Genomic DNA, 25,929 nt, shown 5'->3' with positions numbered 1-25,929 from the left:
TAAACACTTTAGAAGGGATGGTTTTTGTTTTTACCTGATTTGCTCTCACTTGAAACTCTGCCAGGCAGGATGGCTATTAGCTTTGCATGCATGCACAATTGCATTTCTTATTGCTGCAGACACTGTGACAACTGCCTGCCTGTCAGAGCTGGGCACCAGGACAGATAGGCTGAGCAGAGGTATTCCGGTGTTCACCTGTACTGTGTTGATTTCACTCTACTGCAGTATGGTATGCGTTCGAAGGCTAAAATTGCTGCTTTTTTATCTGCTGAGGACCACATAAAGCGAAACCTGAAAGGAGTCCTGCACATGGATACTGGGAAGCTATTATGCAGCATTTGCACCGTTACTCTTGGTCAGACTCAGAAGGGATCAGTTGGCAAGCATTGGAAACTGAGATTTGCACCGTAAAGCTGAAACGCTGAAGGAATCCCAGTCCAAAGGGCAGGCTCCTGTTACGCCTCTCTCCTAATGGAGTGCAGATGCTACCAGTGCTGCAGGTAATCCATTTAGATCTGGTAGACACTTTTGCAGCAGCAAATCTCTCTCTCTTGAGAAAGCAGACAATGAAAACCAGTGACTCTTTTTAACCTCTTTGGTGTCACACTGTGTTATGCCAACAAGTTGTACCAGTACGATTTACACCATAGCCTGCAGCTTTGGCATTTGGGCAGTGTAGTGTGCCTTCCAGGAGACTGCTGCCTAAATTCTGCCATTGCAAAACTTACAGATAATTTCACGGACAAATATGGCTAGTGGAACTCCATGGGAACCAGTAGATGACAATAGAGAAACTGGGTCCTCTGCTTGTTCTGGGGCTGTCTGGGGGGGAACGAGGGCTGAATTTGGGCCAGTAGTACTTAACACTGCTGTTGAATGAGGAAAAAAAATTCAATGACCACTTTTTAATCTTACAGAGGGGGGAAAAAACCATGCATGGATTTGTAACCAGTTCCAAACATATTTCCTTTTCTGTTCACATCGAGTTTTATTCTGTTTGCAGATGCGAGGGTTAAAGCGAGGGCCTGCTTCTGCTTTCAATTAAATCAAAGGATGTTTTGGCCTTGACTTCACTGGGACCAGAATCAAACCCATGACCATAGTATTGTATTTAAGAATGAATCTCTCACAGTCACATAAAAAAGCCAGGTTCAGCTTTCAGCATCGCATCAGAATCCAACAGTTAACGGTTTTCTTATTATTTTCAAGTTTTTGCCAAGCTTAAATCTGTGGGGCAAGTGTCCTCTGTCCAGCACGTGTATTGCTGTCTCCTTCCTGGGTGTGGGTTCCCCCTCCATAACCCCTAGACAGGGTCTCCCCCTTTTTTCATGAATGTGACCATGGAGCTGGGCTCTTCCCAGTGGACGTGTGAGTGGTCGCATGCTCTCTGTCCCTACTCTCTGGCTGCAATAACAAAAAAACCTACTGGAAATTTGTCTTCGCCTCTGCCTTTCATCTGCCCATGGCTTGGGCTCACCAGCAAAAACTGTTACACAAGTCTTCCTACTTGGTGTGGATATATGGGCTTTTTGTGGTTGTTTTCCTTTCAGAATAGCTTTTTAACAAGTTGTTCTTGATGTATTCAGTTTCTTTAGGTGAACAGCCAGGAAAAATACGTTGGGTACAGCTTAATCGAATGTAAGAATAAACAGGAGCATCATTCATTTGTAATTTTAAGTGCAATAACAAAAATATGGATAGAGAGAACTGAATACAACTTCCCAATCACATAGATGCTTGTAGAGAATTATAACCAGTTACAGTCTGCCTGTAACTCCCTGCAATGTCTTCGTGCCAGAGTGAGCAGTGGTGTGAGCTGTACTGGAGATGTACAGTAGTATAATTGCAGCAGTGTTGCATTCTGGGTCTGGGCAAAATTGGTGTAGTTTACTCACTGGAGAACAGAAGGATGGGCTGAAGGAAAACCAAATAGAGGAAGAATGTAAGATAAGCCATTTTTTTCCCCATATTATCACTCTCAGCAACAGAAAAGTTTTACAGTTTAGCAAATGGGCATACCAACCAACTTCCCAAGCAGCATGCGCAGTTTCTTTTAGGCAGAAAGCTAATATATCTCTACCCAGAGAGGCTCTTGTCATTCCTGTTCACAGCAGTGGAGAGTGTCCTGATGCAGTGGAGGCAGGTGTGGACACTGAGGGTAGCATGGTGTTCCTGCTCATCCCAGACAGCGCGGTGCTGCAGTCCTGGGCAGCCTATGCCTGGGAGCTTTTTCCTGTGGGTCTGGAAATAAAAGAGTCACAGGACAAAGCTGCTAAACTTTTGCATATCTGGGGTCAGAAATAAAGGGCTATGGCTCAAGCAGATTAAATATTCTAGCAGCTTGCAGGTAACAAAGTGAACGTGTTAGCTGTCACCATTTGCACTTCATGAAAGGTTGTGCAGCCCTTGAGTAGCTGTCCCTCTTTCTCCTGCTGTGTACTGAAACGTGCTGGTTTCACAGCACCCACACATGCAAAGGATGAGGAGGGCCAGACTCGCACCCTGAAAGGTAAATGAGTTACATTTGAAATTTTCCCTGCCATCACTGAGTCCCAGTGGGAGTTTCGCTCTTTACTTCAATGAGCGAGGATTTAGTCCATTTATATGAAAATAAAACTAGTATCTGCATGTTTTTCACCCTCCCAGCATGCCCAGTTGTATGAGGGTGATGTTAATGGAGGTAATGTCCAGATCTAGTCAGATTTGAAAATCTAAGTAAAAATACGAGTTAGCTCCTGCTTAAAGTTTCAGCAAGTAGGTGAGGAGCAAGAGAGCTGGCATTTGGTGCAACCCTATTCTCATCAGGGCCCTCATAGCACCATGATTTAGGGGAAAGGGATGGTTAAAAGAATAGCAAGAAAAGGCTTGTATAGGCAGGAATGTTTTATTTGAATTGTACATCTTCTCATGTATTAACAACTTAATTCTGTTGAGTGCCCACAAATCCCACAGAGTTTGAATTGAAATGCAGTTCTTGCAGGATTGGGACCTTTGGGAAACTAGGGAACTCTTTGGGAAGCTAAGATGCTAATTTAGGAGTTTGTTTTAAATCAAAGAATTTTTGTTCCTGCACTGATTTTCATGGTCAAAATTTAGTGTAAATTCTCTGTTAAAAGAACAGGAAAGGCCAAGAACCCTCACAGGGCTCAAATCAGAGCAGTAGCAACAATGGCATAACAAAAATAGGATACTTTCAGCAATATAAATGTGTATTAATATTTTTAATCTACACCAACTATTAAGACAAAAGTTCAGTTAGAATGAAGTAGAAGAGACAAGAAGAGCAAAAGTAACCTGAACTTTATACTGGAAAAACTTATAGTACTGGAAATCCAGCTAATGTTCTCCTTTAACTTCAAATGTACGTCTACAATTTAAAATTAAGAGAGGAATTCCCAAATAGGTAGGCATTACCTACAACGCATGAACTTCTGTGCAGTTACCTGAACTTCAGCATATTTCACTGAAAGGATAATATTTAGCTCCTACCACTAACAAGTTCTGTGTTTTGAGGGTTCATATTATATTGTAATATTTGGTTACTTTTATTAAAAATATGCAAGTCAGCCAGACTCTGCCCTTCTCACTCTCCCCAGGTAGTTAGGTAGTTAGTTACACCAGTTAGGTGTAACTGGTTGTTAGGAATAGGGCTGGCGGAACTCGCCTATCTAGAACTACATTAAGTGCAACCTCTCCGCTTGCGCTGGGCGGCCCTGCCACGGTCAAGGTCTCTGTTCTGGCCAGACCACATGAATGCAGACAGTATGGTTAAGCACCAAAAAATACTTGAAGGCTGTCACTGTCCCAGTTAGAGAGGGATGAACAAGCCATGTCTGTGGCACGTAGGGCACTTTTAATGGAGAAATGCAAATGGTACCTGTATTTTAAAGTTATATCTTTTTCTTGTTAAGCACAGCAAATGCATTTTGTGACTGAAGACATAAACGAATGTGGTGGGATGCTGGTGCGTGTAGCAAATGAGTGCTGTTCTGTCTGTATGTGTCTACTTACCCTGCCTATAAATGTGGTTATATACTGATGCAACGAAAGGATTTGTAATACAGCAATTAATATACTAGAAACTGTTTAGTGAAGTCTTTTTATAGCTGTTAAAATAACACTGACATATACAAATGCTACTTTAATAAGGCAAAATAAAATCATTAGCCTGATAGAGGGCTGGATTCTGCCACCGTTACTCATGGCTAAGCAGTGCTTTGCTCCTGAGCTCTTTGCCCACGAGGTGGGTGGCAGAAGCCCAGCCCCGAGGAACAAACATGCCGCTGATAAATTTTGGATGAGTGACCAGTGCTGATGGGCCTAATCCTGGTATCCCAATGAGGTGAACCTTGTAAACCTGGTGGGAATGAAAAACCTGGAAAGGAAAGGTCGTGGGAGCCTAAATTCCCTTAGTCCCTGGTCTGCTCACTGTAATTGTTTGACCACTCCTCCTCCTCCCTCAAGATCCAGTGGGATGCTTGGCCACATGGATGCAGGATGAGGGTAGCTCTTGACTGCAAGAGAATATTTTACTGCAGGAAAAGACACTGGCTTCTCTACCTGGGATTAGTGTTTCCAATTTCTTGTCTTAACTGCTAATTTTTGTATAGGCAATACTGTCTCTGCACATTAAAAAATAAGTGTTATGTATCAAAGTCTAAAAATACATATTTCCATGAAATTATATACCAAAGTCACCCTCCAAAGTGTCTTAAGTGTGGAGATAGGCTGTTACCAACAGGCAGAAGAGAAAGAGCTGTAGGATCTCTTATCCTTACCATGAATGCTTTGTGGTATTTCAAAAATAATAGATAGTTTCCACTTCAGTGGCTTTTATTACCTGTTGCTTCAGTGGACTTTAATTGATAGTAACAGAGAACTGAAAACATAATTGTCCATGCCTTTGTTTTAACTATAAAATCCATTACATATCTAATTTTAGTGATGGTATAAAAAGAAGAAAAAAAATCCTTCCAGAACTTCCTAAGAATGATTCTGCATGGTAGATGATAATGTTCTTTCTGGATTATTGACTTTTAAAAATACATGCTGATACTATATAGACTAGCTCTGATCTATTGCAAAAATAGATATTCTAGCCTGAACAGCAAAATATGAAGTATTAAATCTATGTAATAGATCCTGCAGTTCCTTCAGGTGCTTAATGGTTAATGAGTGTAATATCCTTCAAAAGCACTGCAAAGTGAGCATATGGCTCAAAAAACTCCTATGGCATTCCAGGATCAGCATTGGAAGGCAGGAACAGAAGGGTATAGGAATTGGAGATGGATAAACCAGTTACCTCCTCCATCCCTGTGCTGAGATCGGACCTTACGAATTGATGCTCTTTTCTCACTAAAAAGTGAGAGAGAGCTTTGGGGGTTACAGGCTTTAGTATCTTCATTTGGTTCTCAGAGGTCAGTTTTGTACTTGAATATCTGTGCTCATCCCTGAGGTCCCTTCCAACCTGTGATTCTGTGATTGAAGGGTCAGGGACTGAGTGATGCCTGTACGGGGCCGGGCAGTGCCTGTAGGACACTGCAGGCATCCAAGGCTGCCCTGCTGAAATGCAGATGCTCATCCTGGTCTTGTAGGAGTGGTCAGGGAAGGAGTTGGTGGTTGGGGTGGCTTGAGCATGCATGGAGCAGTGACTTGCCTAGCACTGCGGGCTTGATGCCTGCACTCCATTTGGGACTGGAAGCTGGTACCTCGACTGGGCTTACTTCTGTCAGAAACTCCCTTTGGGTCACCTCTCTGTGTCCTCGGGCACATGAACTGGTCCCAAAGCACATGTGGCTGTTTGGATTTCATAGTTTGCAGAGCAGCAGCTCATACTCCCAATTTAAGACTCAGACTCTGTCACACACACTTTTTCCCATCACTGTACAAATAAAAGATTTAAAAGATGCTTAAAACAAAATTCTCCCCAGCTGAAACACCCTCCAAGCCAAGTGTACGCCTGAAGCAATCTGAGGTGGTCAAGATGTTATCTTTGATTAAAATGGAAACTGTGGCAGAGCCATTAAGTGCAAAGCCAGCACACAGGTTCTGCACCGTACCACAGCCAGGTCGTGTGTGCACAGACCCGTGTTGTAGATGGTGCCTCTCCTTAGCGCTATTTTCCCATAATTGGAGGAGGGCTTAAAATCACCAGTCAGGTAGCAGGGTGTGAAGGTATGGCGTAACCATACAACAGAGCTTTGTTTATGGACTTTCACACTAATTATAGCTGAAGTTTTAAATTGAGGCAGATCAGAAAACCTACTGCAGTCAGATGCAATCTTCAGCCACGTTCCTTGCTGTACAGGGCGTGAGTGAGCATGTGTCCTGGCAGAGACAACGTTTTAACATCTCTCCCTCATAACTACCGGCAGGCTGGAAGGCAGAAGACACTCATTTGCTGCTCAGCTGGGTTATCCTTGTCCTCTGGCCAGCCCTGCCTGCTGTTTGGACAGGTTGGGTGTTCTGTCATACCCCCTGGTGAAAGCAGATGCAGGTTCTTTCTCCATTAATTACAGTTTGCTTTGCTAGGAACTTTTGCACAAACTTGATCAGTTTTACAGTAAAAATAACAGAAATATGAAAAACACTACTGTAAGGATCGGGCAGCACCATCCACTGCCCACCCCAGCCCGTGTTGCTGCAACCAGGGAGTAGCAGTGCCAGGAGAGAGCCAGCTCCTGGCATGCTGGCATTGGGTAGGGCACAGCCATGCCAGTGGCCTTCTGCTTCTTTTTTCCCGCAGCTACTTTCTTGTGATGGGACAAGTGACAGACTTAAAACAGACATACCTACGTGGGCAGCAGTGCCAGGACACAGGGTAAGGCGCTCCAGTCTGTCAAGCACCTCTGCTCCAATTCACAGCATTTTTTTCTCTTCCAAGCAGATAACAGTATCTATCCTACCCACCTTGAGCAAATATTTAAGAGATAAGCAGCACTGTTTGTGCTCAGCAGCAATGACTGGACTCTGCTCGTACACCTGGGACACTTTGCTAATGTGTCCCGCGGGGCAGTTTCAGGTCATGCTCCGTGTCCCTGCTGTAAACAACCCTCTTCCTCCTCTCTGTGGCATTTCCCCACAACCGCTGTCGCCTCCTCCTCCAGCTCACCAGCCAGGCCCAACAGCCAAGTACAACAGACAGCCACTGAATAAAACGCAGGGAGAGCTGCAGAGCTCGTGTTGGCTTCGCTGTGCGTTTGTGCTGAGTGGAGCAGGAGGGTGCTGAGTGGAGCACAGAACCACGTGCTTGCAGGACCCACTTGCATTTCTCAGGCATTTCTCTCTTCTTCCCCTCTCCTCCCATAAAATTAGGAGAGAGTCACATTTTAATGACAGTTTGCTGAAATGTGCACTCCCTGCTGATTTGACATTGGGCAGAAAAAGTGTCTACAGAATCAATTTTTAATAAATGTAAACAACTAAATTATGAATGATAAAAATATCACTGAACAGTTAAATATTAATCATGTAATTACTTAAATTAATACTTCTGGTGCAATGTTGTGATAGAGAGTTTTACTTACGTGGCATCGCTGCGCTGGCTGGGCGGGTGTGTGGGGGGAATGGGACTGCAGTGGCCCCCCACCCCGGCAGTGGGACTTGGGAGCAGAAGGCTCTGGTGCTTGCTGCAACCCCACCTGTTGGCTGTCCCACAGGTCCCACAACACCGGGTGCTCCTCTTAAAGCCTCTGTAACCAGCTTTATTAAGAAAGAACTTCAGTTTCCTGTTCAAAAAGACAGCTGTCAAGAAAATAGCTAAACGGGCCGCAAACCAGAAAGCAACATCCCCCACCCCCACCCAGTAAAAAAACCCTTTCCTGTCTCAGTGAGCAGTTAAACACCCCAGCACTGGGTGTGTGATGTGCAGAGCCATGGCTGTGCTTGGTGATCTTGGGAAGACTGAAGGTGCTCCAGAGGGAGCTGGGGAGCAAAAAGCCCTGGCTGCTTCTAAGATGGAGTTGGGTGACTTTATGAAAGAGGTGGTGTGCTGTGATGCTGGGGGCTGGAGTCACTCCCTGGCGGGTCCTCTCCATGCTCCCATCTTGACAGGCGCTGCAGGGAACTTGCGTGGTGCAAAATCAGTTGCAAGCGTTACAGGGGGGTGTGGGTAGCAGCAGCTGTCTGTAGGAGCTTGCACGCAGCGTGCAGCTTCCTCCCCTGCCCAAGAAACTAAGAAAAGAATTTACTGGCACTCTTGTCCTTGTGGGTTGACTGGCTGCATTGTTTGTTTTTAATCTAATAAAAGGAGATCTTAATATCATAGTAAAATCGGTACAAAGCTAGAAACTCGCCCCTTGGCGTTTTGGCGAAACATTATTGAAAATGCAAAAGCCTTTAGCAGAAGCAACAGAAGCACAAAGAAATTGTAGAAATAGGATCAACAGGTTGTGTTCTGGATGTTGGGAGGAGCAGGGAAGAGCATCCAGCTCGGGCTTAAGGTGCCAGTGAGACCCACTAAGCTGGAGTCATGACGCCAGCCCCGTTGTGGCTCTGCTCCTCAGGGACATGATGCAGCGGCGGCTGGGAGCAGGGGCCCTGCGAGGGTTGGGGTGGGCAGCCCAGGCGACTGGTGACTGGATGGCAGGGGAGAGCACATTGCCAGGAGAGCAGGAGCAGCTGAGGAGGAGAAACAGATGGCTGGGAAGAGCTGTGCGCTGGGAAGAAGGTATGAGCATAGCGGGACCTGGCCAGTGAGGTGGAGACAGTGGAAAGGCAAGCTGGCCATCCTTAGGCTTGCAACTACTTGGATTGGTCCTGGCTTGGTCTGCTCACTGTCTGGAAATTAAATCTTGTGCAGAAATTTTTAAGAGTGTTTTTGAATTAGTAAGTGAAGCATCGCTTGCAAAAGGAGGGAATGCTAAGTCATTGCTCAGACTCACCCGTCCAAGTGCAGCTCTTTTTGCCTTGTCTGTTTCTTCGTGTGTCTTCCACCTCTTCACAAACCACTAGAAGCACCATTCCCATGTGCCGTAAGCAAGTACCTCCTGAAAATGCCATTACCCGATTTATCCACCAATACAGTACTGCGCTCCATGACTGCTCATAAAAACAATCATTTTTGGGGTGACAGCTGCCTGATCTGAGAGCTGCAGCTGCTCCCCACTACTTTAACTCACATCCCATTGTGGGGCACTGGAGTGAGCAGCTTCCTGAGGCTGCCAGCCAGACTGGTACCTAATTTCTGGTTGAACACCAACAAGTTTACACAGTACAAAACCATTCCCATCCCCTTGCACTTGCTGACTTCCTAGATCTCTGACAGCCTGTGCGCATTTTTCTTCCACACTTATGCGTGTGACTGGTGGACAACAAGCTGACCCTGAGGCAGCACTGTGCCCTTGTGGCCAAGAAGGCCAACAGTATCATGGGCTGCATTAAAAGGAGTGTGGCCAGCAGGTCAAGGGAGGTGGTCCTTCCCCTCTACTCTGCCCTAGTGAGACCACATCTGGAGTGCTGTGTCCAGTTTTGGGCCCCCCAGTTTAAGAAGGATGTGGAAATGCTTGAGCAAGTCCAGTGGAGAACTACCAAGATGATCAGGGGATGGAGCATCACCCTTATGAGGAAAGGCTGAGAGACTTGGGTTTGTTCAGCCTGCAGAAGAGAAGACTATGGGGAGATCTCATCAATACCTATAAATATCTAAAGGGTGAGTGTCAGGATGATGGGACTGGACTCTATTCAATGGTGCCCAGTGACAGGACAAGGGGCAATGGGCACATGTTGAAACACTTGAACGTAAGGAAAAACTTTCTTGTGCGGGTGCCAGAGCAGTGGCACAGGCTGCCCAGAGAGGCTGTGGGGTCCCTTCCCTGGAGACATTCAAACCCCGTCTGGATGCGTTCCTGTGCCCCCTGCTTTGGGTGTGCCTGCTCAAGCAGGGGGGTTGGACGAGATGATCTCCAGAGGTCCCTTCCAACCCCTGCCATTCTGTGACTCTGTGATAATGTTTTCTGGAGAACCTTCCTATTCCTTGACTAAATACAGTCATCCAAAGATGCCAGGAAGATGAATGATTGGGTAATCACTGGTAATTCAAGAAAAAAGCCATGAAGCTGAAAGTGGCAAGAAAGGTCTATATGTATTTAGATACATATAGATAGATACATATCCTTAAATTACTTGGGAATGGTACAGATCCCTCCACTCTGAAGGGCTTATGCCTTGTTACCTCATTTCATAATGATCTCCAGAGGTCCCTTCTAACCCCTACCATTCTGTGTTTCTGTGTTTCTGTGATTCTGTTCTGGTCGCCCAAGACCCATTTGCTGAGCATGTCAGGTCCCGGTGGAGCTTGTGGAGCTGCCACCGGTTGCTGTGCTCTTTCCCGTGGCTTCACATGTGATGAGTAACCCTGTCAGGCACCTTTTTCTTTCTGAGCTGCCATTTGAGTTCACGTTTTGCTCTCACAGCATTGCGTTTTCTGATGGACTTTCTACAGGTACAGTTTAGAGTGGCGAGAAGGCAGGAGAGCTTTCCGCACGCAGCGTTACAACATGCTGCAGTGAAGTTGGTTCTTGGAACATAGCAGCCCCCTAAAACGTCAAATAAATCCTTACACTATTCATCACTCTGTTTTTGGGGTGGCAGTTAAGTCTTTCAACACTCTGCAAGTTTCTTTCCCCAGCAGTAATTTTGCTGATGAAGAAATACAGCTCAAGGCACTCCACAAAGGCCTCAAAATTCATGTTTTGTTTTCATTACCAAAAAAATGCTTCACTACATTAAAGAGCGGCCCATTAAAATTTTGTACCCTGTCTTCCCCGCGCCTTGTCATTGTTGGCAAACCTTCCCCCATGCGTGCAGCAGAGCCGAACAGCAGCTGGCGTGTTGCTTTTGCAGACTTCACAGAGAAAGGGCAGCAAAGAGGAGAAGGTTAAGCCACAGCCCAGCTTATTCAGGTGTAAGATCTCAAAACTTTCAATAGCCATGGAAATTTACTCAATAAATGTACCATACTGAACCTTAAGCTGCGCTATCGGTGTTTCCTCTGCTTTCAGTCTTACCCAGCACAGCACACTGGCTCATGTGCATGTCAAAGGACATAAATTAACTGTATGCTTCCTGGAATAAAATGTAACCCTGTACAAAGCAATATATTTAACTATCTCAGGCAAAAAGCCCTAAAATAACAACAAGAAAGAAAATAATGCATTACTGGAGGCTTGCCGAACCTTGGGATTATATAAATTAAATGTGGCAGCGTGAACTGGATAGTGTTTTCTGATACAATTGAAAAGCTAGAGGTTGAAGAAAAACAGTAAACATATAATTAGGGTTTAGGGGAGCATTTGCTTATTCTCCTGTAACTCAGACTAGCTGAATGTTGACACAGACACGAGAGCAGGCAGTAAACCTGGAGCTTGCTTAAGAGGGCAGAAAGGGTTTTAGCTGAATTCAGTGGGGACTTGCTAAGTCCAGTTTTATTTAATATCTCCATAGTTAATTTAGAAATAAACAGCACCTTAATTAAATTTGCAATTAAATTAGCAAGTTAGAAGATGAGACCAAGGTGCAGCTGTGGAGAGCGCATCTCACTGTGTTGCATGAACCCACAACCCAAAGCAAGCGGCGCAAGGCACAGGCAGAAGCACCAGCACTGCGGGTGGTGGCGGGGGAGCAAACCTGCCCCTTCCCATCGCCGGGGTGGGTGCGCACATTCCCCAGTGAGGCTCATGCCTCTTGCATCCTGCTGCTGGGCCAAAAATCTTGGGGTGAGGTGGTGATGCTGGAAGGAGGGAGGCAGCGGGGCTGCGGCATTCGCCAGCAGTGCTGGCCACTGCCTTTGGCAGGGTTTGGTGAGCTCGTTACCACAGCAGGGGAAAGCCCTGCCCTGGTCACAGTGCAGGACACGGGGGATTGCATAGCCAAGTTGAAGGGACAGTTCAACGTGAAATCCAGCAGGCTGTGGGATAGCTTCTCTGGGAAATGGAGGAGTCCTCACTGGCAGGGTTATTTAAGACTCGACTTTGAAACACGAGACGCTCTGCAGTTGGGAACAATGCTGCACTGTCAGAGAGATGGACTCAATTACTTAATAGGTCGTTGCTGTCTGTCTCCTGCGATTTTCCTTTCAAGAACATATACTCAGCTGGGTTATTTCTCATGGGAAGACAAAGCATTCTGAGAGAAGCCAGGCATTTGAAGGGGGGAGGCGGGAGGAACAGCAGCCAGGCATATGCCTCGTTTGGTTTCTACAGAATGTGCTCCTCAGGACCTGGAGAAAGCTGGAGTGATGTAGCTAATATGGTATTTTGGTCCTGTAACCAGCTGATCCACCGGTCTCAGGTTTCGCTTCCTTTTCTTTGCTCATGGAAGATTTGCCACGTTGCTTTCTTCTGCCAGAATGATCCCCAGGACTACTGGTGGTGGGACTGTGGTCCCACAGGCAGCGCTGCAGATGCTGCATGGGCTGTTGGTTGCTGGTCTGCCAAAACATTCAGTGTTGGATGGCCACTTATCTAGCACCTGCAGGTCCATACAGCTCATCTCGGTGTATGGGTAGCCTCTCCTCTATGACGGAAAGGCTTTGATGGCGTTTGATCAAAATAACCGCCAAGCTGGAGGAAAAGCTCGTGGCCAGGAGCCCACCTCTGAGTAACCATTCGGTTTGCCTTTAGCAGGACATGGTGGACAGGGATATATAACGGAGCCAGTGACGCATGTTCTCAGCAAAATTCCTCTGCCAGCTGTGGGGTGAGCGTTTCACAGGCACTTCCCTTGTCGGGGTCATGGGCCTAATTCACAGCCCCGATTCAGGGCAGCGTGAGGTTAGCCCCAGGGCAGCTGCAGCACGCTCGCTGCTGGTGTGTGCGCCTGTGTCTGTATGTGCACGTGCGCTTCATGTGCGTGAGCGTGCGGGTGCACACGCGTGTCTAAGGCATCTGTCTTTGTGCACTTGTTTGTCACTAAATTAAGATACTGTGTTACCTTATGCACATTGAATTGATGCAACTAAATTGGCTGGATGTTCTTAGGCCCTGAGGGTATAATGAGATTTTGTCTCTTGCCCATTTCTTTTTCTTTTCTTTTTTCAGAATAAGTCGTCTGTTTAATGGCACAGAGCCTATTGTCTTGGACAGTTTAAAACAACATTATTTCATTGATCGAGATGGTGAAATTTTCAGATATATATTAAGCTTCCTAAGGACATCTAAGCTACTGCTCCCAGATGACTTTAAGGTAAGGAAAGCTATAGTCTGCAATCCATTTTTTCCTCCCATTCTGTCATTTGTTTTGGTGCAGGTTGGTTTGTGTGCTTGACCTAAACACACTTAACTAAATGTTGCTGTTTATTGTTAGGATTTGTAGTACTTGAGTATTACACCAGGGATGCTATTATTTAATAAATGGACCAATGGTTGTCATGGATACCATAAAAAGTTAAACGATGAAGCTTACGGCTAAATCAGTTTTTCTAAACTAATTGTATTTTCTCACATTTTTAGCTTATTTATCAGGGTATAACAACAATTAAGAAGCAACATCAGCAACTAGCACTTAACCAGGGTTTAATGCTCAGACTCTGAAAGAAATGTTTTAGATTTGATACTTAGAGGGCTTAAATTGTATGAATCTTTTTCTTGTTGGTACAAAAAAGAAACACCCTTAAACAAGCCCATGAGGATTTGTGTTACATATAACCAATGCAGATACTTTGATTTCAGGAAGTAATCTTTTACACACTTTATGAATGTCAAAATATTCTTGGGAGATGGAAATTACTGAGGGCTTTTTAAGGAGCGATACATGTTTTTTATGAAATAATGGTGCTGGTTGTTGCTTTGCAAATCCTGATTGTTTAAACGCTCTCCTCCTAGCCTTGTTTATTTGGCTTTGCACTTATGAAACTTGCAACATTGTCATCCTTATGTATGAAAATTAGAAGACAAAAGTGTCCAAACTGTAGATGACAAGTTTCAACAAAAGTGTTAACTCCAGGATGAAATGATGAATAACTTGGGATGGCAACGGGGATCTGGTCAGGGTTGGAGGACACGGAGCGTTGCTGGAGATGGAAGTTCCCATGCTGTGCAGTAAGATTTTGCTTTGCATGTTGTATTAGGTAGGCAAGATAATTTGGCCAGTCATTACTGAGTCAGTCCAGTGGTTACTGTAGTGGCTTTGGCTTTGGAGTTCAGCTGATCCTCCTGCTGCAAACTACTCCTCGGCCATTCTTGCTGAAGTTATGAGTATAATTGCATTTGACCCTGGCATGGGAGCGTTTACAGTTAATGTTGAGCGGACACACTGTGCTATGGGAACACACATCTAGGCAGAGAGAAGTTCTGGCATTCCCGTGTGGTTTTGGAGCTCCAGCCCACAAGCGCTGTCCTGGGCACTGGTCTTTCTGGGTAGCAGCGGGCAGGTCGGGGAGGCTGGCCTGCGGGTTGGGGTGCAGTGAAGCAGGGCAAGAGGCAGAGCAGCTAAGGGGTGGGTGTGGGAAAAGCTTTTTACAGGGAAATGAGAGAAAACGCACAGGTAGGAGCGGAGCTAAGGACCAGACCAGTTCTGTGGACTGTAAGATGGATCAAGTAAAGGCAGAGAACCGGTACAGGTGAAATGCCAGAGAGGTGCTTTAGGGGCAGCATTTTGGACAATCTGGTGGGACCAGAAGGCATAAGAAGAAAGGATAGAAGAGATATAGTTTGAGTTGATCATGGTCTCGACCAGCATCCATATTTCAGAAATGCTGTGAAACAAAACCAGCAGGATTGAGTAGGAGCCTGGAGGTGAGAGTGCCGGTGGATGCCAAGGACTTGTCTGCGCAGTGAGTCACTGGCAGGGCTGGGAGAGACTCGGGAGAGCCGGCGCTGTGCCCAGGCTCAGTCCGTTGTTCCAGACCATCTTTTTGCATAGGGTTAACTGTATTTTAGTTAGTTCCTCCCTGGGAGAGCTTTAGAGCAAACCCCAGGCTAATGAGGGCTCGAGAACAAAGCAAAGTATTGCTAGGTAGGGAGTAACTAAATAAAAATGCATGGAAGAATGCGCTGCAAAGCTATATTAAAACTGCATTGTAAACGGATTTGACTTCACAGAAATCGTGTAATTTTACCAGCATGATTAAAGTGACAGAAGACAATAATCAAAGGCAGCAAATGGAATCACTCGGTGTTTCTAAATGCAAAACTCTATTTAAGGTATAAAACCTGACAGGTTTTCCAGTGAGACTTGCATTAAATGTTCTTTATGTCAAACAAAGCATTATCAAGTGTTTTGAATATTTATTAGTTTTTTACCCCTTAATTTAATCAAGCAGTTTATTAGCCTCAAGGTTCAGCTACGTTGCTTTTCAACTTGAATTGCTGCTCAGATGGTTATTTTGGAAAGTTTGGAATGTTAGTACCACATCAGCGTTATTGCGTTTGCTATTTAAGTGTTGTTTTCAGACTAAGTTAACACTGAAATGCAGAGAAAGTGGGGTATGTGTTCCTAGGCTAGTGATTCTTTATTATCAAGTCTGACTGGTGTGTTTACGGTGAATATTAATTACACTTCCAATTACTAATAAGCCAGAACTTGCAGGTGTTTAGTGTCGGACAGGTCTCCTTGCTGAAAGCAACACTCTAATAGTACATACAAGTTTCCTGGGTTTGGGTGATTTTAAGCCATATGAAGTATGCTGAGAAATTGCAATGCGTTGTTTGGCTCTGTTCTCCTTCGCAGACAGCCTGTGCTGAGTGAGCCAATGGCGAGCAGCCCAGAGCTGCTTACAGCTCCCTCTTACTGCACCGGTTCAAAGTCCCACACACGGGACCATGACACCTTGAGCAACAAATGTCCTTGAGCAGAGCATGGAGCCAGCACCCCCAGGTCTGCCACGCTGCTGAGTTAGGGGACGGCTGGTGCAGGAGCTGCCCCTTCTCTGCAGCTCGAATATCTTCTGCCTTGATCCCCTTGCCATCACAAGTGTTTCCCCAGGACATTTATGAGCACCGTGTGTCCCCTTCACTGCCAAAACATAACTTCATGCAAAACCAAGATCCCTCATACCTACTTATTTGATACTCACTCCCTGCTTAGACATCGTCAAACAAAAATAGACATAGGCAATGTATATATTATTACTCCATCTTAAGGAGGGGAGGAGCACAAATGCACAGGACATCTGAGTTTCATACGGATTTTTAAGTGCTCTCAAACTGACCTTAGCAAATGGCGCAGTTGTCATCACAGAAGTGAGCAACTTCCTCTCGTAGCCAGGAGTCAGATCTTCACAGCACTGAAATCTAAAAGAAACGTTGAGTCAGGATGACAGTTCATTGTTTCATGTAGCAAACAATAACAAGTGAAAAATAAGCAGAAAAAGCCATTTCAGCCTGTTCAGGAGTCAACATTAGGTACAAAAATAAAGGACCTCTTCAGTACTGAGAGAACAGCATCAGGTTCACGGGAGACGTGGCTTTACAGTTTCTGTTGGCTGACTCTGCCTGTAGTTAGCAGATCTTTTCTGACTCACTGGCATTGATGTCAAAACAGCAGCAAAACTGGCCTTGCAGTCACACTTCCCGTCTCCTCCCCAGGAAGATGTCGCCCTTGTCAGAGGTGACTGCAGATTTTAGCCAATGTGAAATCCACCAGAAAAAAAGCTTTTCTACCAAATCATGAGCAGAAAATTATTTTGTGAAAGGCAAAAAGCTGCATCTTTGAAAGATCTGTTTACCTTTCCCATGAGACCTAAATGTTGTCCAGAAATTGTGGATGGAGAAGGGCTGTATGCATCCCACCTCCCATCTGCTCCCTTTTCCAGGTGACCTAACAGAACTTCCCCACTAGTTCCTACAACAGCCACAAGAAGTTGAGGGCTCATTGTAGCTCATGAAGGCTTTTTGTGGTACTTTACAGCAAAATCAGGCTGGACTGTCCATCCCCCCTTTCAGTTTAGCAAGGAGCTCCCTGCTTGTGAGTAGGGACCTTGGCTGGTGGGAATCACCTTCAGAGTAAGCACTTTTCCTTGACTAAACAGAAGCAGCTCCATTAGCTACCATATACAGTGCTTGACTCTGGCCTGTGCTGCCAGGTACACTGCTGTTAAGAAGTTGGGAAGCTAGGGCAATAATCCTTAGAAGAAACGGGAGATGCATCATTAGTCCTGCAGGGCAAGGATTTCCTGGATACCATACAAAATCTTCTATGGGATGCTGCGTGCTGCTCAGCAACACTGCACTGATGCTGACATCAGTGAGGGCTGGAGCCTCCATGAGAGAAAGGGTGCAGTATCTGTATGCATTTATCAGCATGTGACTGGGACAGAAGCTGTACCAGGCTGCTCTGGGCTGAGTTTCAATGAAACTGTGTGGACTTTGCCACTGTGTTAGGCACTTACCACCCTGTAGTTTCTCCTGTGGCTGTTTCAGCGAAATGTGCTTCTGGATAGGTCTAGGAAGATTCGTGTCTGCATCTGCCTTTAGTAACTTATCAAAATGAGCAGCGTGGAAGTGTTTCCTTGCAGCTCCTGTGGCACCTGCCTGGCGAGGTTCCTTGTAGATTGAATTCTTCTACTTCATATTCCACATCAAATTTTTGTAAATCATCAGGGTAGGATTTTATATCACAGAATCACAGAGTCACAGAATGGCAGGGGTTGGAAGGGACCTCTGGAGATCATCTTGTCCAACCCCCCTGCTTGAGCAGGCACACCCAGAGCAGGGGGCACAGGAACGCATCCAGACGGGGTTTGAATGTCTCCAGGGAAGGGACCCCACAGCCTCTCTGGGCAGACTGTGCCACTGCTCTGGCACCCACACAGGAAATAAGTTTTTTCTCATATTCAGGTGGAACTTCTTATGTTCCAGCCTGAGCCCGTTGCCCCTTGTCCTGTCATCGGGCACTATTGAAAAGATTCCAGTCCCATCGTCCTGATACTCACCCTTTAGATATTTATAGGTATTGATGAGATCCCCCCGTAGTCTTCTCTTCTGCAGGCTGAACAAACCCAAGTCTCTCAGCCTTTCCTCATAAGGGTGATGCTCCATCCCCTGATCATCTTGGTAGTTCTCCACTGGACTTGCTCAAGCATTTCCACATCCTTCTTAAACTGGGGGGCCCAAAACTGGACACAGCACTCCAGATGTGGCCTCACTAGGGCAGAGTAGAGGGGGAGGATAACCTCCCTTGACCTGCTGGCCACACTCCTTTTAATGCAGCCCATGATACTGTTGGCCTTCTTGGCCACAAGGGCCCAGTGCTGGCTCAGGGTCACCTTGCTGTCCAGCAGCACTCCCAGGTCCTTCTCAGCAGAGCTGCTTTCCAGCAGGTCAGCCCCCAGCCTGTACCGGTGCATGGGGTTGTTCCTCCCCAGGGGCAGGGCCTTGCACTTGCTCTTGTTGAATTCCATGAGGTTCCCCTCGGCCCAGCTCTCCAGCCTGTCCAGGTCTCGCTGGGTAGCAGCACAGCCTTCTGGTGCATCAGCCACTCCTCCCAGCTTGGTATCATCAGCAAACTGGCTGAGGTTACACTCTGTCCCTTTGCCCAAGTCATTGATGAATATGTTGAACAGGACTGGACCCAGCACAGACCCCTGGGGAACACCGCTAGTGACAGGCCTCCATCCAGACTCTGCTCCATTGATCACGACCCTCTGAGTTCTGTTGTTGAGCCAGTTCTCTATCCACATCACTGTCCACTCATCCAACCCACACTTCCTTAGCTTGCCTGTGAGGAGGCTGTGGGGGACAGTGTCAAATGCCTTACTAAAGTCAAGATAGACAACAGTCTAGACATATTTAGACTCTGTCAAGATATCTACAGTGCAAGGGTGGAAATACCTATGTCAGTATTACCTGGGCATCTTCAGTGTGCTGTGTAGACAGTCCAGAGCTGGGCATCACTTCCAGTCCAGTCACAGCCACACAGCACTCTCAACGGTGTAAAACGTGCATGAGAAGATCACGTACTTGGTGGTATGTTGAGTCCATTTTTCTGCCCAAGCACAGGCTTTAGAGAACTGGACCCCCACCATGCCATTCATTCTTTGTTCCTGGTTTTGCAAAATTCTCCTCCCTCCCTAAATATATTGTCAACTTCCATGGCGGCAACCGAGTCACTTGGTGCAGAAACGCCAGATTTCCCGTTACAGGAGCCAGAGCAGGTCAGGGTGGTCAGGCAGGCTGTGCTGGGAGTAGCTGGTCTAGGGCAGCATGCACTGTGCGGAGTGGGGGGGGTCACAGAAGGTGTCCCTTCCCAGTGCTGTCACTGGTGGACAGCCATGATTTTTCTCTTACCGTTCATAGCAGAAGATGTTTTTTTATCCCCTCTGCTTGTTACAGCATAACAAATTCCCTTTATTGCCACTGCCTGATAATAGGCAGGTGCCCAGACTCCCTAACGCCGCATGTGCATGTTGCCTTTTTGCGCCAGCGCGCCTCAGATTCCCAGCTTCTGCTACAAACCCCTTCCTCCAGGTGCAAAACCCTTTCCGGTGTATTTGTGCTCACCCCAAGTGTGGAATGGACATGGAGATGAGAGTCTTATTTTAAAAACTAACCCAAGTGCCTTGGCTTAACCCAGGCAGTTTATGGCTGGGTGCGTCCCACCGAGCGCACGAGGCTCCAGCACAGCTCTGGCTTCCACACAGCCGTCTGAAGCGTGGCTGTGTTGTTCTGAGAACAGCAGCGGAAGAGCTGTTCCATCTGAAAACTGGTTGTCTTTATCACAAAACAATATCAGAATATAAAATTTATCTTGTTTATTTAGGACAATGGCTAGCAGGAGTCATGAAAGAGCTGCATTTGATGCGGTGGGCTAATAGCTGGCTGTGGGGGAGGTAGAGGTGGTGTGATCCCAGTTTTGTGTGCTTTATGGCATTGCTGTTTTGGCCCGGGGGTGCTGGACCATTGAACTCCCGTGATTCAGGATACTGTCAGCCTAGTCCAAATCCCAGTGAAGTCAGTCGAGAAGACTCTCGTGAATGTAATGGGCTCTGCATCCAGCCTCAGGAGCACTGTACCTCTCTCTACTTTCAGAAATGAAGGACTGGTTTTTGTATGTCTGTACCACCTCTTCTGGGTTTTACTGTTGAGTTTTCTTAGCACATATTCAGTTGATTGACCGTACAAATAATATGTTATTTTATAGTGACCATAAACACAGATATTCTAAAACTGGTTTTTTCGGGACCTGTTGAAAACAGCGGGAGAATTTCCAATTACTTCAGTAAGCACTGGATGCTCCTGTTCACTCTACAGCATTACATTACATTTTTCCCTATTATTGCATGTTTTCCTGTGCTCAAAAAAGAGATACATGGGACCAGCAGAGGCCTAGTGATGTTTGATATCCCCCTGCACACACCTGTGTAATAACTGCAGTTAGGTGGTGGACTGTGTTCCTCCAGTGTCCTGCACAAAGAAGATTTCAGAAAGTTTGGGGCCGGGGTTGTTTTTTAATTTAGGCCACTAATCTCCGTAGGTTTAAACCAGTCCCATGCTCAGTAACCAGTGAGCCAGCAGCAGACAGAGAAAAACAGTAATGGTTCAGCAGAGTGCTGATTTTGGAGAGGGGGGAAAAATACCTTCTATCAGGGGATGAGGCTTCTTCTTTAATCTTCCTGTTGTTTTTCATCTTCTGTCTCCTTCCTCTGAGTATGTTTGTTGCCCTCATTTCTTCCCACTTGCTCTTAACACTCTTTTGTCTCTTTCTATGGTCCTTTTTTCCTCCCTTAGTGGTGCGCATATTGTCCCAGCCTTAACAGACATCAAAGAGATGTAAAGGATCGGATGTCCCTTTTGTAAAGTGATAACCTTGCCGGTGTCACTGTGAATATTCATACATCTGCAGGCTGTAGGCAGCCCTGGGGTGAAGGAGCACCTCTCCACTACCAGCAGCGGGACTGTGGTGCCGAATTTGAACACAGCTAACTGCTTTGTTTCAGTAATATCCTCCAGCAGCAGATTTTACAGGTTAATTCCAAGCCACTATGAAGAGTCGCACCTTTTGTGCGGCACGTTCGCTGGCCTTTGATTCCCCCTCTTTCCTGAGTCCTGGAGCTGCAGCGCTGCTGTTATTTTTCACATAGTTTTGGTGCCCATTTCTTGATTACTTCTTGTCATGCCCTTCTTTCCAGCCTGATTCCAGTCATTTTACTCTTGTGATTTTTCATTTCATTTCATTGCAGTGGTGGAGAACTGGCCTTTGTGTCCAGGTGTTGATGTACGGCATACTCCACAAAAGTCATGTAGCGTACCTGCGGTGCAGCATTTCCATCTGTAAACAGGCGTAAGAGCCGGGAAAGTAAATGGCAGGTCTTCGGAGAGAGGAGCTGGTGCTGTGCTCTTGTTGCTCCTCTTTCCTTCAGGAGGCAGAAGGAGGTGGTGGGGCCAGTGTAAGCAAACTGTCCCTGGGTGCTTCCCCCTCCCTTTCTTCTCTGTCTTGATCTGGTGGGCACCCCTTGGGTCTAGGGGGCTGCTGACACCCTTTGCCTCAACATAGTGTCATACATTTAAGCTGAGGTGGGAAGATCTGTTGGAATTCTGATGAAAAGTTATTGATGAGGATGTGCAGAAGACATCTCAATTGATGAACCGGGAATTGGATCAGATTTGGAATTTGAATTGCCCAAAGTCCAAGTGAGGTGGATGAACAAATGGCTGGGAAGAACTGTTTCTTTTAAGTTGTTGGAGTGCACAAGCTGAGCTCCCAGCCAGGGGGATAGTCACTACCTCTGTATAATTTACCAGGCTCCAAAGTACACTTTAAATACATGAATAATCATGAAACACAGGGAGCAGCTGAGCTCCTGCAGCTGAATTTCAGACTCAGCAAAGACAGGTGAGAAGTGAAGCTGAACTGACATCTCCATCTTGTAACATATGTGCAAGAGGTGACAGTGAAGCCCAAGATCTTCTGTTGTAAGATCAGAAGTGAATATCTGAGGCCAAGAGTGAAGATTAGGGCTCAGGACATCTCCTCTTACATCAGCAGGCTTTGCTTATTGCAGCCAGTTATTTTGATTTCTTAATCCAGAAGTAAATCCTTGTGGCATTGAGCTTGTGGAATACTAAATGAAAGAATAATTCAGTGCAATGGGAACTTCACGGTCAGCTCAAATAGATTCAACACTAACACAGTGTGGTTTTCTGTGTAGGTGTCAGACGAAGACAAAGTATGTGGATACCTGTTGCCTTTTCACTCTTGCTGACAATACATAAGCCTAAGTAGGTCAAACAGGAACAATACTAGTTTTTAAAAGAGAACTATAAGCATTTCTAGTTTCTCTCTCTCCCTTTCTTTTTTTTTTTTTTTTTCCCCAGGACTTTAATCTTTTATATGAAGAAGCAAAGTATTACCAGCTGCAGCCAATGATTAAGGAACTTGAGCGATGGAAACAAGAGAAAGAACAAAGGAAACATTTCCAGCCTTGTGACTGCTTGGTTGTAAGAGTGACTCCAGATCTGGGGGAGAGAATTGCATTGAGTGGGGAGAAAGCTTTAATAGAAGAGATCTTCCCGGAGACTGGGGACGTCATGTGCAACTCCGTAAACGCAGGCTGGAACCAGGACCCTACCCATGTAATTAGGTTTCCTTTGAACGGATACTGCCGGTTGAATTCAGTGCAGGTAACGGCCTTTCAGTGTTGGCTCATCTATTTGCTGAGGTGGTTTTTTATTATTTATTGTTCAATTATATGCAAATTATTTGCTTCTGCCCAATTACCTTCAGTGCTTATACTGCAAGGAGACATTTTCTGCCTGGTGAGATCACAGTCGTTCAGGTTTTCCTAAGTCTAAGCAGAAAAATAGACTTAGATTTTGTGTATGTTAGTGCCATGCTGGTCTCATAATGGTGTTATACTGATAAATGCTAATTTTTTCATCAATGTATAGCCTGCAGCGGGTTTTTTTTTTCCCTCAAAGTGCCCCCAGGAAGAAAGAGAGAGTTCCAAAAACTACAAAAAAAATCTCCACACCATTTTATAGAAAATGCAACAATGTGTAAATGCATAATTTATGTCTCACTCATAATTAAATGATGGTGCCTGCGGGATGGACTTAAAAAAATTGATCTCTGCACTTTTTTTTTTTCAAAAGGATGTTCTATAAAAATTGCCCAGAGTATTTTAAACAAAATGTATTTCATTTTATACTCAGAGTTTTGACATTAGGTTTAAAATTAAACATATGAAACAAAAGAAGATAACTGGACAGATAGGTGGATGGCAGCAGAAATAAATATGTGGCTTGTGTTTAGGCAGCAGCCTTATGGGCAAGAAATGCCATTTCACAAGTGATCACCACCACTGCGGCCAAAGCTTTGGTGGTGTAGCCGTCCTGGGGCTGCGGAGAAGGAACGGTGTTGATGATGCTGTTAACTTCTGCCTTAATTAACAAGGGCAAAACAGAGTTCTTGGTTTTTGCATGTATGCCTTTAAAATGTGCTACAAATACTTGTATTATGGAAAGTGAAATCAGCCTCTAGGGGAGTATTTCCAAAGTTACTGTCCCCTGCAGAGGTGCTGGCTGGGCTGTGGGGAATGCCTTAGTGGTCTTGATAAACTTCCCTGTGGGCAAATACCCACAGAAGAGCTGGCCCATGGGACAGGCTGGCCAGACAGGTTGGGGAGGGAGGCATAACAGCAAGGGAGGGCAAGAACCTAGAGCCCTTGCTTACCTGTGTTGTAACTACACAGTGGGCTGAGGCACCCTCCATCTCCCAGGCTGTCAGTTGACAACATTTTCGGGACACCTGCAGTTACCAGGATATGTGGATGGAGTAATTTTAACGACCTGCATTTGACACTGACATCTCCCTCCTTGGGGCGGCATTCCCTGGTGCACTGTGCACTAATAGATGCTTTTGTCTGAAACCATTCTAAACCCAGCTATTTTTGGTGATTTTTGGTTCAAGACTCCCAAGTGTTTTATTTGGTTGAACTTTAACAGTCTGATGCCTGTGGTTAAGTTTGCACAGTCCTTAGCAATTTCATGTTTGGCAAGGTTTAGAGTGGGCTGCCCCAAAAATAGAAGGTTGGAGGTGGGTGGGAGGCAGATCCATTTGCTGGCAGTTGGAACAGTGATGAATTCATCACTGCTGGGAGGAGAAGGGAGCAGCTGCAGTTTAGCCAAGGTAAGTGCATAGGGAAGCATGCTTAGGTCTCAGCCACACTGTTCATGTGACAGTTAGATGCAGGCAAGCAATTAGAATAACTGAAAAAATAAAGGGTCACTGTGAGCCACTGACGAGCTCAGCACTGCAAGCAGCCAAAGTGCTGGATGCCCACATGGCTTAGCACTTGGCGCTATTTTATCCGAAGTGGCATACTCGTAGGAAATGTGCTTGTAGTAAAAGCTGAATGCTAATTACTGTTGTTATTTGAATGTGTTTGAATTCAGTCAAAATTCAGAGAGAATCAAAGAGTCTCTTTGCAAGTTCATGTTGTGAAAAAAATTTCTGTTAAAGAGACTGCAGTCTAAATAATATTATTAAAGTACATAATTTTACTAAATTACACCATTTTACTATATAATTAATAGAAAGTGTTTTCAAACACTTTCTGAAAAATGATGCACTTCTGAGACCAAAGGCTGATGAAATCAGCAGCTAATTATCACTGGCTGTGATGGACTCTGGGCAGCGCATAGGCACTGCCCTTCCCCTTCCCAGGATTTTTTTGCAAAACAATATTACATCAGAAGTTGGAAGTACAGTGAAGTAAATGCACAGACTTAAGGGAGATCGGTTATAAGAGAAAGTGGTTGGAAAAGCAGAATCATTTCCAGAGAATCTCAAAGAGTGATGCGGTGAGTCTGCCTGCTATTTGCTGAGGTACATCACTTTTGTCTCCCTGTGCCCTGCTGAATGTATTTGGTAGCACAACTGCAATACTTATAAGTTACTTGGATCTTTGGAAAATATTTTCATTAAATGCTTTGTGTCAAGAACTGTGCATATAAAGCAAAGAATGTCAACACCAAGTAGGTAGTGGCAGCCAAAAAAATACAGTACCTCTAAATTTAACAGCCATTTGCAATTACATATAGGTGTAGTTTCCTTAAGACTTACACGTTTTTTTCACAACGGGTTCTGGTGAGATACATGAGCTTACCTTAGAGAATCCTGTGATGCTTGTATACGTTGAACATTTGAGTGTTCATAATTAAGAATGTATTCGTTAGTATTCTGCAAAATTTAAATGAAATGCAATAAGTGAAAGTATCATGTTTCTCTTTGGAAAATCTTCCAACAAAATCAGATGTGCTGAGAACACTGGAAGACAGGGTATATTAAATCCTAGCACAAATCCTCTATTTAATATTGTGTGTGTGTCTCCCTATACGTAGGAGAGTCACAGCTGAGATTCATTTACTTCTTGGCATTTTTTCTTTGGAGATTTACAGGAAAGTAGCTCTGATTTGATTCAGAGACGCTTACTGGTTTCCCTCTGTATCTTACCTTCAGAAAACGTACTGCGCACAGAGCCAAATTCACTAAATGGCATTTAAATCTGTTCATGTTCAACATGCCGTTCAGTCTTGTGTGCACACAAACCAGAGCTCAGCGCACATGGAGGCAGCCTTTAGGAGCCTTTCTCCATAGACCTGAGCTCAGCTTCATCCAAGTTACGCTTAAAACTCTACAATATTTAAACATTCTCTCCATTGTTTACCGGATTTTTCCTGTTTTGTTTCTTGCTGAGAAAACTGATGATACCAAGGTTTTTAACACTAGATTATAGCCTGCAGCCTAGTCCTTTGAGCACGTAGGTCACAAAAATGAATCGCTTTTTTCTGCCTGCTGTGCTCTAAGGTGTAATGTCTACCTGGATTGTGTGTTTGCTGAGAACTGGCTTGGTGAAGAAAAGCCCTATGTCAACATGCAGGCTTTCATGGCTTTGGACCGAGGCAAGCCAAGGGCACCCCCCACGCTTGTTTTGCCTTGCAAGCAAATTGATTTTAAGATGTTTTTAGCAAGGATTTTGAAGACACATCTCTA

At 45.3% G+C, this 25,929-nt stretch overlaps 1 protein-coding gene across 5 annotated transcripts in view; it reads left to right on the top strand.

The window, feature by feature from the left end:
- KCTD15 (potassium channel tetramerization domain containing 15) overlaps positions 1–25,929 on the top strand; it is a 45,975-nt gene that overhangs the window by 16,534 nt on the left and 3,512 nt on the right. For 2 of the 5 annotated variants that reach the window (XM_075101394.1, XM_075101393.1), the window contains exons 3-5: positions 6,746–6,820; positions 13,038–13,182; positions 22,251–22,556. In XM_075101394.1, coding sequence (XP_074957495.1) covers positions 6,746–6,820; positions 13,038–13,182; positions 22,251–22,556 — 526 coding nt within the window. Of the gene's footprint in view, positions 1–235; positions 501–6,745; positions 6,821–13,037; positions 13,183–22,250; positions 22,557–25,929 lie in introns of those variants that run through there. The other 3 variants (XM_075101396.1, XM_075101395.1, XM_075101397.1) reach the window with 2 other exon arrangements.

This window comes from Phalacrocorax aristotelis, chromosome 8 (assembly GCF_949628215.1).
Source record: "Phalacrocorax aristotelis chromosome 8, bGulAri2.1, whole genome shotgun sequence".
Classification (NCBI taxonomy): Eukaryota; Metazoa; Chordata; class Aves; order Suliformes; family Phalacrocoracidae; genus Phalacrocorax; species Phalacrocorax aristotelis.
This window is presented reverse-complemented; position numbering and strand designations above follow the sequence as displayed.